The sequence below is a fragment of the Electrophorus electricus genome, chromosome 12, assembly GCF_041902795.1.
Source record: "Electrophorus electricus isolate QZ-2024a chromosome 12, ASM4190279v1, whole genome shotgun sequence".
In the NCBI taxonomy this organism is placed as follows: Eukaryota; Metazoa; Chordata; class Actinopteri; order Gymnotiformes; family Gymnotidae; genus Electrophorus; species Electrophorus electricus.
In genome coordinates this window covers 3,634,688-3,651,177 of record NC_137508.1, presented here as the reverse complement: position 1 = coordinate 3,651,177, position 16,490 = coordinate 3,634,688, and the positions used below count along the sequence as shown (strand labels likewise).

Sequence of the window (16,490 nt, the reverse complement as noted above, 5' to 3'; positions counted from 1 at the left end):
ATCATAGCTTAATGAATGCAAGACCTACATGTCAAGTAAAAATAAATCAAGATAGACAAGATTCTATTTTAGAAAAGGTGCAATTAGTACCTTGAACAATCCCTTCTCTCCATTTTTTTCCAACTCCCTTTCTTAGTGAGATAAATGGGCATGTGACTGCTCTGCCAGAAGTTAGATGCTTGGCTGCTGATGGAATTCACAAGCACATGTAGGTGCTCAGAGGAGTGCCTGGAACAGTACAGTTGTCTTTGACCAACTTGCAGCTGAGAGTCAGCTTTCTCCACTGTGAGCATCAAAGTGTGTACTGCTATTTTAGTTAGACCTGGGAACAGTCTGAAGCCAGAAAGTAGCAGGTTCAGTTACTTCAAAATGCTCTCTTAATGAAACATCGGTCTGCAGATTGGTGAACAAGCTGTAGAAATCCAGCATGTTCCCACCTCTGACTTTTCTGAAGAGGAGAGGATTCTGCATTCAGGGGAGAAGCTGCTACCCAAGACTGATGTTGTCAAGCCTTTAAATGAAGTTTCTAAACAAGTGGGTTATGAAGTCAACCTACGGAGAAACATCTTTCATTTCGAATCTGTTCCTGCACTTTTGGGAACTTTGCACACTTCTTAAAAGATCTTTGAAAAACACCCAGCTTACACTGGAAGGAGCAAATGGTGGTCATCAAAATCACAAATTAAAATCATTCTGGCCCCGCAGCTTTAAACAGAGCTTATTAAAGTGTGATGTGGTGTCAACCAAAAGTGCAACCATATCTATTTTATGCTTATCCTGCCAAAAACACAAATAAATGGAGAAAATGGTGTTGCTTTCTGACTCTGCTCCAAGAAAGCTGCAAGTCCTTTTCGAATGTCCCATAAACGTCCCAATGCGTTGCCTTTGCTCAGCCATCTTACACTGTTGTGCAGTAGCAGGTCATTGGTGTTTGCCTCAGCATCTTTCAAGAACTCCCTCAGCAGGCAATGCTGAGGGGATGTGGATGCCCTAAAGTTGAGGAGTTTCTTCATTGTGTTTACTTCATTACTTCAGCAAATTCTTCTGACAGAATGGCATAAAAAACTGCCTGATGGATGATGCAGTGATAAGCTATGAGATCAGGGTTGTCCTATTTCATCCATTCTGTAGGTCCACTTCTCATATCCTACCATGGCAGGGGCACCATCTGTGGTGACCCAGACCACCTGTTTCAGAGCTATACACCCACCCACCCACCCCCCGGTGTTATACCTGTGATCAGGTGTGACCTATATAATATAGCAATGCCATTTTTAGATTCGACGCTTATTGCAACTAGTGCGTACTAGTGTCAGATAGCTCCGTCATACTGGGTCACGTGTCTCATTTTGGTTATTTTGCACGGCCTCGGCATGGACTTCATTGGATAGGTTTGCACAAAAGATTTGTGCTTCATCTCAGAATGGTGCTTCAAAATGTCACCTACGGGATAATTAATGCTTTCAGAATATGTAAGCCACATTGGTATAGAACCGACTGTCAGAAGAACGAACATAAATTGGTTTGTCCCTTCAATATTAGCTGTTCAGTTCCCCGCACATCTGCCCTCCTTATTTTGAAGCAAGCCATATTGTCATCAGACTCACGTCCCTTTAACTTTCTCTAGCAAACTGGCCACACAGGGCAAACAAGTTATTTTATTGGCTGTATTAACTGGATTGGCTGTTGTCTATTGCTATGACTGATTAGTTTTGGGGTGGGGTGGGGGGCAGGTGACAACACCCAATGAATGCTATTTATCCTCATTAATTTACCAGAAAATTGGTCACGGATCTGTCGCTTGGACCAGATTTGGAAAAAGGTCTGCCATTTACTGATGCCTGCTGCATAGTAATTCAGTAAATGGATTGTGCAAGTCTGTTCCTAGAATGAGTTTTTCATATTTTAGTCCTGCAATCACTGAAGTTTTCCCTCATTACATGATTGCTGCTTGTAACCATGAGTTAAATCTCAGGTGCATTAGGCTAGTGAAATCATCCAGTTCATAAAATATTTAGATTCTGGAAACTGCACTAAATGTTTACCAACAACCCCAAATCCAGCTACACTGGTACAGTCAGAACAATGAGAGATGGCTGAATACATCTTACAGTTATAGTTCATTCAGTGCTATAAAGCTGCTTTGTAAATATGTCCATTGTAAAAAGGTCAAAATGTAACAAAACTGACCTGACAGTTCTTATGGCTCAGATGAAGCTAGTAACATAGCATCAAAAAGAACCACAGCAGGCAGTTTGACTGACCCACCTCGTAAATGAGTGAAAGTTGCACTCACCTTGATGACCTCATCGGAGATGGATTCCTGTTTGTACTGTGTTCCGTACCACTCTTCCGTCTTGTTCGTCTGTCCTTCAAAAGACTTGGAGACGACGGCAACCCTGGAGAGGAACAGGAATAGACCAGCGTCAATACCTCTAGTACAATCCACTCTCAGGGCACTCTCAGTTTACAGACACCGACACTTCCCATCTCCCAGAGCCTCCCAGGGGGAGCCGGACAGCAGAACTCTGCTTTTAGAAAGTCTGCTCTATAGTAAGTGGCTTTCAGAGTCAGGATGATTGCATTATATGTGGAAAGCTTGAGTTCCCAACAAACCCTTAATCTGGCACACAAGGACAGGGATCGATGTTCTATATCTGGACAGAAATGAACCTAGGCAATCTGGGCAGCTCTGATCGATGGGGACTTTCAGAATCTCGCTATTCTGAGTCACTGGCATCAATTAATTGCAAATCGGAGCCTAAAATAGTCACTGTATGCAGGTCTGAGCAGCATGTGTGTGAACCAAAACCACTTCTACCGGTAAAATGAAACACACAGAGCCTTCTGGTGCTGGCTGGGGTCCAGTGACTCCTGCCAGCATCTATAAACCATCAGATGACCTACCTGGCTGCTTGGTAGTACCTGGTAGTACAGACTTCCACCACTGCCCTACTTTTAAGACTACTGCCCTGGTGCAGTTAATCAAGTAGATCAGCTTTCTGTGAACATGGCTGCTAAATCAATCCAGAGGCCTAGACTTTTACATGTGTGCAGCAAGCTGCACTTAAGTAGATTTCCAGAGAAGCTCGCTTTTCATCGACTTCTGCTTGGGAATGAGACTCCATGATACTCTCTTTCCATCGTGACCCCTGACACTGAAATAGACACTTAGCAGATGCGGCAATGGGATGTGCATCTCATAACCATCATAACCACAACTGACCGCAAGAGAGGGTGAAAATAAGGATTACTTGTCTGGTATATGCATTAAGGCAGGCCATGCCTTTCATTACCAAATATCTGTGAGGAGAGATGTACTGCAGCAACACACGGCTGTTCTTGGGTATACAACTTAAAGAGCAAGATGTGGCAGCTTGCAGAAAGTGTTAGAAAGGGAGCACCAAGTGCTCTGCATCAACAGCTCATATAGCAGTCCAACAGCAGACCATGGAAAATCTGGTGAGGTATCTGCCTTCTTCCATCCGTAGGTAAGATGTAGTGGGCTCGAGGATAAGAACCACTGTGGAGTAATTCGGTTTTAAATCTTCTTAGGAATTCACTGAATTCACAAAGCTCGCTTACATTCCATACACACTATAAGGAGGGGGGGGGAGGAAATGGTGCATTGCCCCTAACAACGTGCGCGCGCGCACACACACACACACACACACACACACACACACACACACACACACACACACACACACCCACCCCCCTCAGGAGACAGAGCACACTTCAAAATCACGTGACAAGGGAGCAGCCAGCCTTAGAAGTAAATTTAAGGGAAGCACAGCATTTATTCCAAGTCTGCACAAGAACCATCACCCCAACCAAGAAGCAATTCATTCTTGGTTCATAAATTGTGTCAAGAAAGTCACCCATTTTTTTAGGATGGTGCATATGTACTGAGTGGTTCCAGTGGGGTGTGAAAGCCAAGCAGGTGGGGGTGGTGGGGGCTACAGCAGGGTCCAGCTGAGGTGGCCGTGGCTGTCACATAGACCTGGGCTGGTACAGCCTATGCTGGTTCAGGGAGATTAGGAAAGAAGAGTGGGAAGCAGTGAGATATAGACAGAGATATGTGTGAGTATGACTCAGCAGGGTGGGGTCAAGAAAACAATGAGAGGATGTGCAAACAGCAGACAGATCTGGGTGTGTGAATGCACGCACACGCGCACGCACACGCACACGCACACGCACACGCACACGCACACGCACACGCACACGCACACGCACACGCACACGCACACGCACACGCACACGCACACGCACACACACTCTTGACTAACCTGACATTTTCTGGCTGTAGCTTCTTCAGCACCATCTCTATAAGGTCTGGTCTGAAGTCCTCCAGCATGTACTCTGCTGCAAGAATCTCCTCCAGCGGATAATACTAGGAAACGTGTACATACGTGCAGCACTGTTTGACAAAGCACCAAAATCATGATGACAAGAGAAGGCGCTGTGAGCGTCGTCTCTGGTAGCTGTGATGAATGTCCTAAACACACACTCCCAGCAGCTGCTAGGCATAGCATGGTGACATTGAGGAGACGGGCCAACGTGTGGCTCTCTCTCCCAGAGAGGGTCAAGTGACTCAGCACGAGCCCTGGGAGAAAGCAAAATTAGACATCCAGGAAACCAAGCTGCTTCGTTATATTAAGAGTCCCAAAAAACAACAGTGTTTATCATGACACCTTTCAGCATTAGCTGTTCTGAGAGAACAGAAGTGCAATGAATCAATATTCCATCACTCCAAGTTAAGCACTTCCTTGCATAAACTGAGGGTAACTTGACACTCACTATGGGGTAAACAAGCAGTAATGTCAGGCGTAAATGCAACTACTAAAACATTTTTTCCTTCATCCAAGTATTATAAAATGCAGGAAAAATGACATCGGTATAGTTTGAAAGGGTATCATAAATAAACCATTAAACAAACAAAGAAAAAAAAAAATCCAGATCAGGGTTCTATGGTGGGAGTAAAATGCTTGCATTTACTCTCTTTTTTAAAATGCGAATTCATTTTTAATTTAGGAGCACGTGTGTGATGCAATTTTGAACTGAACGGTCTACAGTTTACCAAGTATTCATTAAGAGTGAATACAAGTGTGTTCAGAGATGCATGGAACTTGGATGCTGCCATTTTGACAGGGCATGACAAGAAAATTAGCCTGCTCAGTGCACATATCACACTGCCATGCAACATTACTAAAAACCTGCTAAATAAATAATGTGCCAATACATTCCTTCACAGAAGAACAAAGTAGCTAGCTAGCTATCTTACCTATATGTTACTTAACCAACTGTGTAGATTGCTTAAAGGCACATAGAACCTTAGCTGTTGGTTTTTTCTCTCCCTCTAGCCAGCAACAGAAAAAAATTTTACATTCCTAAAATGTAAAAAAAAATAAAAATAATAATAATAAAATTACTGTATAATCCTGAATATATTGCTCAAGGCATCAATGTGACCAGTCAAATATTCATATTCACAAGAGTAAACAGCTTGTAACCAAATGTATGCATGTAAAACAAACCACCAATATATCATTGACAAAACAATCCACACAGCAGCAAGCATCCGTAGCGGATTGGAAAAGTGCATGTAGCCATAGTGATTAACTTTCTCAGAAACATGAAAGGTTGAGAGAGAGAACCTACATGCAGAAGTCCAGCCACTTTAGAGGTGTATCCACGCGGACGCTCCTTATCCTTGAATCTGAAGGCCACTGTGTTCAAATCCTACACAGACACAAAACAATAATAAGACCATTGCTCCAAAAAAGCAAAAAAGATTGTTCTCTTTGATGAGTTGCTGCATTTAGCCGAGACTGCTTTCAGCTCTGTAGGAAATGTCAAGGTTTTCATAAATGCAAAATGTTTTATCCTGAACAGCTTGCTCTTTATACAGTGCCTTACAAAAGCTTTCAACCTCATTAAAAGGTCATCACATTCATCTGGATTACAAATGACAAATGGATATTTTGTGCAGTCCAATTAATTTAATTAACCTTGGCTTCATTAAAGAAAATATTCTGTGACTTCTGAACTACTGTGAAGTCAACAAGATCAAGGGATGTGCATACGACTGGTCTATATGGGAGGACAGTTAGAAAGAATCCATTACTGGGGGGGAAGAAACACATCAGAGTGACCCAGTTAAAATGTGGGATACAGTTTTGTGATCAAATGAGAAACATTCAAAACGCCATGCAGGTTAAAAAAATTAAAAATAAATGTAGCACTGGCCATTTCTTAAACACCAGCCCAACAGTGAAGTTGATATATTGCTAAAACAAACAAAACTCAAACAAAAAGGAGAGATTGTGCAAAACAGGGAGATACTGCAAGACAATCCGCTTCAGTCCGATATAAAAGTAAAGCTTGGGAGAAACTTCACCCGTGAGCAGGACAGTGATCCCAAGTGCAAGGCCAAAGCAACACAGAAATGGTTGAACAACTAAAAGGTGAATACTCTTCAATGGCCAACAGACAGATGAAAAATATGCAGCACTACTTGAAAACATCAGTCCGCAAGTGTTATCCAAACAGCCTGAGTAAATGTCACAGAAAGAAGGGGCACAAATTATCCCTAAACAGTAGAAGGTTATTCCAACTGACTTATAGCTGTTAATGCAGCAAAAGGTGGTTTTATCAAGTATAAGCATGAAGGAGTTTAAAATCCATGCAAACAGCATTTTTCAGTTTTTAATTTTTAAGCATTTGTTGACATAATAAATTTGGACTTTGAAAAGGTTAACTTTAAAACACATTGTTTTGCAGTAGACATGAGACTTGTGCAGATTTTCTCCAGTTAGTATTTGTAAACCTAATGTTATTTAAAATGATATTTAAAATGTGTCAAAAAAGTCCTTAAACAAAAAGGTCACAATCCAGGTCACACTGAATATACTACAGATAACATTCAAACATGCACTGTCATTTCATTAATGGCCTGAGAAAAGTCATACACACTGTGAAACAGTTAGCATTTATGCTTTACAGAACAAACATTCAGGAACATTCAGAAAAATTTGTGAACCACAAACATGGTTATTTTCAAATCTAGATTAAAAACATTTATAATTTTCTTTTGCCAATAAATGTGCTTCAACGCTGATATTTATTTCTGCTGCACTTTAAATATAAAACCTAATTACAATGTATTTAATCACTTGTGTTACACCTTTCTTTTATTTGGAAAATGTCTTCAATTAACTTGCCTATGAAATGTGCTATATAAATATACGCATCTTACCTTTCCTTGCGTCTCCACCTGAACACCAGCTGTTTGCATATCTTATTACCATTTGCCTGTGTACTACATCAAGTTTCAAATCTGCACAGTGACATCTCACTTCCGGGACATGGGGTGATCAGAACAGACTAGGATCTTAATATCTTCAATAGCAGTAAGATGGTTATGGTTCATTTGATATTCATGATGAAACGCTGGGGTTTTAATATATTCATTTATATATTTTGTCCAGTCTATAGCGTGGATGTACAATAATTACTTTTTGCATTGCTCCTGCTTAACTGTATTCCTGTTGCTGTTCTCAGCCCTCCACGTAAACATCTACTTTGCACCAGCATAAACCCTTAAGTCAGTCAAACATTCAACTACAAAAATGAACTGCTATTAAGCCTACCTTACACTCCTGGAAGACCCACTCCTGAGGGCCCTCTGTACGCAGCTTCTGAATGTACTGGAACATGTGAAAGACTATGTCCTCCACATGCACTGAACACAAAGAGGAAGTGGCACAACATTGAAGTCTAGACTGACTAGATGAATTAGTGAGCTTCAATCTGTCAAACATTTGACCAGACACCACCAGTGAAAACTCAAACCAGTTCATTTCTGTTATTTAATTATTTCAATTCAGTATCAAGTTATTTTAGCATTTCAAACACAAGCTTCACCAACACCCTTCCCCCTGGTGCTCACACAATCCTTCTTCTGTTAAATCCACATTGATGATGAAGAACATGAACCCCCGGGCTCCCTCCTTCTGGCCTCCAACTAAAGTGTTAACCCAGCCTAAACATCAGAAACGCGAACGTTAACACAAAACATACACCACTGACAGATCAAACAACACCAATTCTTCATGTGCAGAATCCACTGGCTTCACATAGATATTGGTGACTTCATACAGTTTCATATCCCAAAAGGACACTCTAAAAGTAGTATACTATACATCATAGCATAAATAGCAAAATACAGATGGTTTCCCAGAAATGGATTACGACTAGACTAGGACCAAACTGCAATGCCAACTGTGGAAAACCTTAAGTCTCCATAGATGGTAGCTATATTCTGTGAAGCTCAACACCACACCCCACCTTTGGCTTTCAGTTCAGACAGCAGACTCCCTGGGCCCTCATGTCCTATAAGGTGGCCCAGATAATGACCAGGGTTGGATTTGTAGTACTTCTGTAGGTCTGGGATGGGGAAGGTTACATACAGGTTCCTGATGTCCTTAATGGGTACCACCTTATAAAATTGCTGCAGAAAGATACACAGATTTATAGCAGAACAATGTGCAGAAAGACCAAGTATTTAGTGTGGACCTGCTTGAAACATATATTGCATTTGTAATACTACATTGCAAATACATTATTAGGACGTCAGTGGTTGAAGCTAACTATAGTATTGTAATGCCTTGAGTTTCTCATTCAATGGCTCACCCTAAGATGCTCTTCCTGAAATGGGTGTTCAGGGAATTCTGGGATAGGCACGGATTTATTTTCCACCTCTCCGAAGAGTTTGACCACCATAGACGTCAACTCATCCAGAGATTCTGACAAGACACATACAGCACAATCACAATCCTAGCATCACACAAACAAAATTCTCAGAACAGGAAGCAGACTTGCACATGGAGTTACATTTTCATGCCTTTTCTCTTGCCAAATACCCCAACATGCAAAGACTCATGAATCATCTGGCAGAGGCTGCCTGTGTACTAGGCTGATGTCTTTAAAGATTCAAGGTCAACTCTGTCTGAACGCGAGTCTGTCTCTCATATTAGCCAAACCACTGGAGGAACCCCCCCCCCCAAAAAAAACCCTAAATGCTATACTGGCTCTTTGTGGGGGAAGAGCTGTAAAAGTCATTGGTTATGAGGTCATGCCATCATAAAACTAGCTGCCAAATGTGCCCCTGTCCAGCTGTCAGAGAAACATGCACATTTAAGACAATGCAAAACACCATTACCATGGTTACTGAACAGACCAGCAATATTTCCATTTAGCAGTCCAAAGTCAATTCAGATAACACATTTAATAAACAAGTTGCACTATAGGAAATCAGAGATCCTGAGGTACAAAGCCATCATTTTGAGGGCAGAATGTGCAAAAACTCATAAAAATTGTACCCTAGACAGTGTCAGGGGACTGCTTGGTTTTTGACAGCCTGTGTGAAACACCACAACTTTGAAAAACCCAGTCAACTGTCAGGAGAGGGAGAGAAAAGGGACACATCCTAAACACAGACTCTCCCTGCCCCCGACAGAGAGGCCAAGACTAAAACAAAGAATTCACCAACATCTTCTGTCCAACGGAGGGACAGAAGATTGTACAACCTCTGAAGAGTAAGATGTCAAAAGCATTTTACGGGTGCTTGTGCTTGAAAGTGCAGCAGAAGCAAGTCCCTTGTGTGCACTATACAAGTAATTTGCAAATGTATCAAGGCATGGGATTTGAATTTATGATGTGCCAGCTCCTGTAAAGAGCAGGGAAGCAGTCAATCTCAGAAGGCCTGCAGTAAAAACAAATCTGCACATGACATGGCTGAGGGCTCACAGTCTAAGTGCAAGTGACTTCAGCAGGGTGCATGCGTATCTGCAAGTGACTGACCTCTCCCCAGAACACAAAGTCCCATGAGATTTGAAGAATAAAACGTGGAGTGGAATTTCAGCAACTCCTGACGAATGTCAATGCCATCTTGTGAGGGCCTTGTTTCCAGGGTCAGCTTGTTGCCTGTTATTTAAAAAAATTAATTAAATAAATAAATTTTTAAAAAAGTGCATGTGGTATTACAGACCTATTCAGAACTGGGCTGCATGATAAGAATAATAATAAAAGTTCCCGAGTACTGGTTTTTGCAGTATTTGCCTGGGCAATCTCTGAAATTCCTAATGAATGTAATGTGGGTGGTTTTGAAGAATCACGTCATTCACATGCTCCAACAAATGTCAAAAATAATGTGGTCAATCTTTATCCATGTCACAAACACGCTTTAAGGTACAGCAACACACAATACAATTGTAACATTCAGTAGTGACAGCACAATATAGACCACACAGAAAATCCAGCCTTTTGGCATTGGTTGCTAAAAGAGCCAAATGCGGTTTCTTATTGTTCAACAACCACATAGCTCTGTGATGTGAACTAGCCGGTTCTAATATCACACCATCCTGTCATGCAGAAAGGTGCTCCATAAATTCATGTCTGCTGACCCAGTAGAAAAAACATCAGATAGGAGCTTCATTTCTCCGGCATGTGGATGTCGTTCAAAAAGAACTGCACGGACAGCCTCATTGTTTTCATTCAGTCCACTAGTCAGGGCTAATTTTAGGGCAGGTATGGCTTATATAACTCAAGACTGCCACCACCTGGTTACTCAGGATCAGATAAATCTTATGATGGTGGATCATAAATCGATTTGGCCATTATCCCCTTGTGCCTGTTATTTTGGCAGTTTAGTGGTCACTGCCTTTCTGAACAAAGAAAGGCAGACAGACATACATAGCCACAGCTCTCAGGAGGTGCTGTAAAGCTTTGGCCTTGCTTCTGACTGCAAAGGGAAATGGGATAAGATTTGTCTGGTCCAGAGCCAATTTCCTTCCCAGAGTTTTGGACTCAGCACACAGACATCAAGGATTTGTTCATTTGCAAGTGTAAACTGCCCTGTAAAAATACAGACAGCTGTATTAAAGGTTTCTCCTTTAATTAGCATAATTTTAGACATTACCATTGAACAAGCAGCCATGCAAATTTGGAAGGTGTAGACACAGGTGTGTTTGACAATGTACATTTTCCAACCACCTGGTGCTTTATAGAGCTGACCATCTAAAGAGAAGTTAAATAAAACCATGGTCATATTTGATGTGTGCATGTTGAGTTTGTGCCATAAATGTTTAATCAAAAACCAAATTAATACCAATTTGGTTTTAGATCAATAATTTCGCTGTGTGTGTTAATTGCTGGGCTTGACATGACACATGAAAATGTTTAATAATATGTCAAATCAATAACTACAATGAGACCCAACAAGACAAATCAGCACCTTTATTAAATTATCTATCTGAGTGCCAACAAAAGTGACCACGTGATCATATATTCTTTAACAGAAAGATTCCAGTTCCAGATGGTAAATAGGAGTCAGCATGAAGCAGGTATGGTAGGTTCAGGAGTGCACAGCAGTTTAAACAACCCAGCTGACATTAATGGCTTCTTATTTAACCCTTGAGAAAGCACAGAACACTGGAGTATTTCAGTTCCTGGACTTTCTGTAGGCAAGATCATTTAGACTTTCCATAGAAAGGAAAAAAAAAAAAAGGATACCTGTTCCAAACTTGCTAAAGGGGTGATGAGGATTCCCAGTGGCCTTCTCCAGCTGAAAGAGTCTCCAGGCATCATTCATCAAGTTCTTCTCGTGCTCAGAGTCCACAGCATTCACTTCACGGTCTTTACAGCTCTCATCAAACAGAGGACACAGGAAGAACTGGGAAAACCTACCCAAAAAACAAACAACAAAAAAAAAAAGGTAAAAACAAAGTGCATATGACACAGCCTTCAAGCATGCATACATATTAATAGTGTATTAAATCATTAAATTGATCAATTTTTCATGATTGCCAGCTACAAGGACATTAGTAAAGTCTGAGTAAACTTGATCACAGAATAACCAAGATTACCAAGGATACAAATATAATACCACCACGATTCACGCTTAACAGGTCCAACAATCCTAACTCCCGAAAGCATCCATCAAACAAAATATGTCACCTGGCAGCACGAACAAAAAGCACTCTAACCCAAATTTACCTTGGGGGCATAGATTGGAAAGCCCTGATACACAGGAGCACCACCCACACCACCACAACCAAAAGAGACAGACGGTAAGAAAGAAAAGATATGGTTCTGTTCAAACAAACTGAGCAGAGTCCAAATGTCATGCAAATATGGCACATAAACTGTTGAGTAACTATGCAAAGCCAGGAAAACCTTACAAGATAGCCAAGCATCTCAGCACATAGCTGGTACATACAAACATATTGCATTAGTCTTACTCAAATTTGCACTTTTAGGACAGTTGTTTGAAGATTACTATTCATTTAGATTAGGAAATGAAGGACTGAGGATTCCATTTATTAACAGAGGCACTGAAGTATTTATGCCTATAAGATGCATTACTGAAGTATAAAAATGTTTCATGTCTCATTTAAATCTTGAATGACAGTGAATTCGCAATAGGAACAAAGGAAAATTTGACCAGAAGTTGGTTATCAAATAGAAGGTTTGTAACCCATCAGACTGGGGGGGAGAAAAAAAAGTTACACACATACTTATACACATGAAAAAATATCCATGTCAAGAGCTCCAGAAATATTATCCAGCAATTAAAGATGACTATAACTATTAAAAGCATAACCTATAATTAACTGATACCATGTGTAAGGAACACTGGTTCACATTCACAATAAAGATCAACTATCCCAAAGAAGTTGCATCAGCATGGCATCATCATGACTGGAACATGCAGGAGTCAACAGGTGTCCCAAATGCGTTTAGCAGCAGTGATGTCAGGTGCAAAGTCTTAAACACACACACAAAACCCACCTACCCACACCAGCAAACCCCCACACCCATAAACCCGACTTTGCCAAAATCTTCTCCGCCTCTCTAAAGGCATGATCACACATGAAAAACAGAATTGTCAATAAATTAGATTAATAAACACACACATACTTGCTATGAAGAAAGGTACTTAACTTGGCATACTTAAAGGCAGTAAGTGAATATAATCAGGCAATTCAGCCCTTGAGAAAACATGAAACACTGATCATGACAGCCAATCGTTTCAAGCAACTCCCAATATTACTGTGATCTGTGACCACAAATGAGATCAAAAACAAGGAGAGTAAAAATAAAAATAACACTACTGACCCAAACTATAATCTGTTATTTAAAATAAATATCATTATCTTATAATACATTTTTTACAAATTGAAAAGAGCACCACGACTCCCCGCGAATAAGTAAACACACACCACTAGTAAATGTCATCTGATCTCAAAACTCTATTCATAGTTTAACAGTTTTACACCTTGGGTTTCTAGACAGGCTGAGATCTTTTAACATTTAATGCGTACACACATACCAGATGACTTATTAGAAACTAAAAGGACCAGAATTAGCTGGCAACAGTGTCATTTTTGCTGTAACTGTTCACTTTAAAACATGGCAGAACCACAACCAATATAAAAACACTATGCCATTATTATTATTATTATTATTATTAATTATTAGTTGCATTTATATAGCGCCTTTCGCAAATGCAAGGACGCTTGCCAACACCTGGACGCGTATTCAGTTGACGAAATTTGAAACACATGAACAAAAACAAGGACTTCACCACAGTGCTTTGGCACAGAGCGGCTGGTCTTTAGTCTCCGGCTTGCTCACCTGTCCAGTGCCCCCTGCAGGTGCTCATGGGAGACATCGAAGTAGTAGTTGGTGTGCTCCCCACTGGTGAAAGCATTGGAGCTACCCGCATGCTCGCTCAAGAACTGACTGTATTCATTCTCTTTGGGATACTTCTCAGTGCCCAGAAATAGCATGTGCTCACAAAAATGAGCCAGACCAGAAATGTTCGGAGGATCCGACAACGAACCTGATAAAACGACAGAAGAGGACACCTCTAAGCAAATATGTCTCTTTGCCTAAAACAAAAGTAAAAAGAAAATAGAAATAATCCATACTAAACGCAAAACACCATAAATGATTAATGGAAAAGCATCATGACAAATTGGAGCATACAGATGATATCCTCAAAGACGGAGTTATATCAACAAGGATAGATGCAGCATCTGAAACTCAAAGAAAGGTTGCGAGATGCTTTCTCCCACCCCCGCCCCCTTCACCTATGTGAACATCAAGTGCTGCTGACGCCTTGTCCGTGGTGGGATCACTGATGAGCATCGCTTTCAGACCGTTGGTGAACTCCAGTCCCCTGTACACCCTCTTGTCTTCTGGAGAGCGAATGATGTCACTCACCACCCTCTCCACTGCTGGCTCACTCATTCTGAGATTTGAAACAACTTGGACATAAGAGAACATTGTCATGATATTGTTCTTTTGATGTGTTTTGTTGAATTTTCTTTGTTAACAATTATAACTTGCTGAATGACATTTGGGACAGTTTTAAGAGGAGAGTTTCTCAAACCTTTTAGACCAATTAAGCAAATAACTGAATCCTCCAAATACCAGCTATAAATTACAGAAACAGAATTGTGTTACACCCACATACTTATACACAGTAGTCCTATATGAAGTGTGAGCACTTAATTCAATGAGATAAGTGAGCAAAGATGTAGCTATGAAATATCAGGTACATCTTTGTGAAGTTTAAGAACCAGAGCTCTAAAGTATGTGGTGGAAACAATGTGCTTTTTACTTAGCAAAAACAAATTTCAGGATGGGCAACATTAATACAGAATTAATTATTCTTTTCCTAAATGTGCTACACTGATATATGCAGTCTGAGTTTCTTAATCAAAGAAATTATTTTTTGTGACTTACACCCTACTTATTTATAAAAAGTAAATGTGTTCCCTAGAAAGCTGGGCATAAGAAAATACAGAAATGTACATCTCCTGTACACAGGTTAAATCTAGGTGTCTTACTTCTAGACCACAAAGGTTGAAGACTAACCATCTGACACCAATGTTCTGGGGTGTTCCTGAACATTTCCCGAACAGGGTGCTGAATCAAAAGTATGACTTTTATGGTAGGATTTAACACTGAACTTAATATTAAAACGTTACACACCAGGAGGTTACAAACATCGTCGTCGTGTGTTAAAATAAATAAGTGATGACCCATCTGCTCCTTAGTTTCTCCTCACCTGCCACATGCTCTTGACAGACCCTCTCACACACAACAAAGCTGAATGCTGATCAAACACCGGTACACGTGAGAATCTTTACTTTACACAGCCAATTTAACATTACTGAATTTGTAATTAAAGCCATGTAAGATGGTGTCCCTCTTCCGTAGTCACATAAATTAAAAATCAAGTAGCTAGAGTTATGAATAATGTGTCGAGCCAGACAAGCTGGTGACTAAAGAGGAATTTCGCTTTCAACAGCTCATGTAAGACTAAGAAACTAGCCAGCTAGCTAGGTAGATAACACCAGACCAACACCGCCCAAACCCTGTCCAGGCAGCGTTAGCTAACTAGTGCCAGTAAAAACGAGGATTTGTCAACACTAAAGATTATGAAGACAACTTTAAAGCGCCCGTTAGGATGAGTCTGGGCAGAAGTGTGGCTTGGCTAAACTGGCTAAGTACGCTTCTGTATGTTAGCTAGCTAGCTAGCAATCGTGGTGTGAGCCAAAGGACATTGATCAAAATTTCCGTAACGGAGGAAAATTAAGGAAACTCAAGTTGATATTCCGTTTACTTACCTAACGCGTCGACAAAAATATGATTGAGTTTTCTTTTCTGTAATGAGAATGGATGTCGTTATCTGTGCTGACCGGCTAAAACATCGCAGCATTCTACAGCGCTCAACAACAAAACGCGTATGTAGCCGTCAGGCCGCCATGATTCCTGTAGCCCCAACCAATCAAGAGCCAGAATTTAATGTTTCCTTGATTTCTCTAGTCCTAACCAATCAAGAGCCAGAATTTAATGTTTCCGTGATTCCTCTAGCTCTAACCAATCAAGAGCCAGAATTTAATTTAATGTTTCCATGATTTATGTAGTCCTAATCAATCAATAGTCAGAATTTAATGTTTCCATGATTTCTGTAGTCCTAACCAATCAAGAGCCAGAATTTAATGTTTCCTTGATTTCTCTAGACCTAACCAATCAAGAGCCAGAATGTAATGTTTCCATGATTCCTCTAGCTCTAACCAATCAAGAGCCAGAATTGAATTTAACGTTTCCATGATTTCTGTAGTCCTAACCAATCAAGAGCCAGAATTTCATGTTTCCATGATTTCTGTAGTCCTAACCAATCAAGAGCCAGAGTCTCATGTTTTCATGATTTCTGTAGTCCTAACCAATCAAGAGCCAGAATTTCATGTTTCCATGATTTCTGTAGTCCTAACCAATCAAGAGCCAGAGTCTCATGTTTTCATGATTTCTGTAGTCTTAACCAATCAAGAGGCAGAGGTTCATGTTTCGGGAAAGCGAGTCCATAAAGGCAATTTGCTACACCATCAACGTCTGGGACAGGTACATTTTGCAAA

General features: G+C 40.6%; 1 protein-coding gene across 6 annotated transcripts in view; it reads right to left on the bottom strand.

Annotated features, from left to right (window-relative positions):
* The window catches only part of ide (insulin-degrading enzyme), a 28,569-nt gene extending 12,708 nt beyond the window's left edge, over positions 1–15,861 (bottom strand). For 2 of the 6 annotated variants that reach the window (XM_027014110.3, XM_027014111.3), the window contains exons 1-12: positions 15,702–15,861; positions 14,157–14,317; positions 13,699–13,906; positions 11,575–11,744; positions 9,865–9,987; positions 8,695–8,807; positions 8,350–8,512; positions 7,952–8,044; positions 7,653–7,744; positions 5,662–5,742; positions 4,290–4,393; positions 2,297–2,399 (exon numbers count right to left, since the gene is read on the bottom strand). In XM_027014110.3, the coding sequence (XP_026869911.2) occupies positions 2,297–2,399; positions 4,290–4,393; positions 5,662–5,742; positions 7,653–7,744; positions 7,952–8,044; positions 8,350–8,512; positions 8,695–8,807; positions 9,865–9,987; positions 11,575–11,744; positions 13,699–13,906; positions 14,157–14,317; positions 15,702–15,793 (1,503 nt within the window). In that variant the 5' untranslated portion in view covers positions 15,794–15,861. Of the gene's footprint in view, positions 1–2,296; positions 2,400–4,289; positions 4,394–5,661; positions 5,743–7,652; positions 7,745–7,951; positions 8,045–8,349; positions 8,513–8,694; positions 8,808–9,864; positions 9,988–11,574; positions 11,745–12,057; positions 12,085–13,698; positions 13,907–14,156; positions 14,334–15,701 lie in introns of those variants that run through there. The other 4 variants (XM_081725206.1, XM_081725207.1, XM_081725209.1 and 1 more) reach the window with 4 other exon arrangements.
* Between the last annotated feature and the right edge of the window lie 629 nt (positions 15,862–16,490).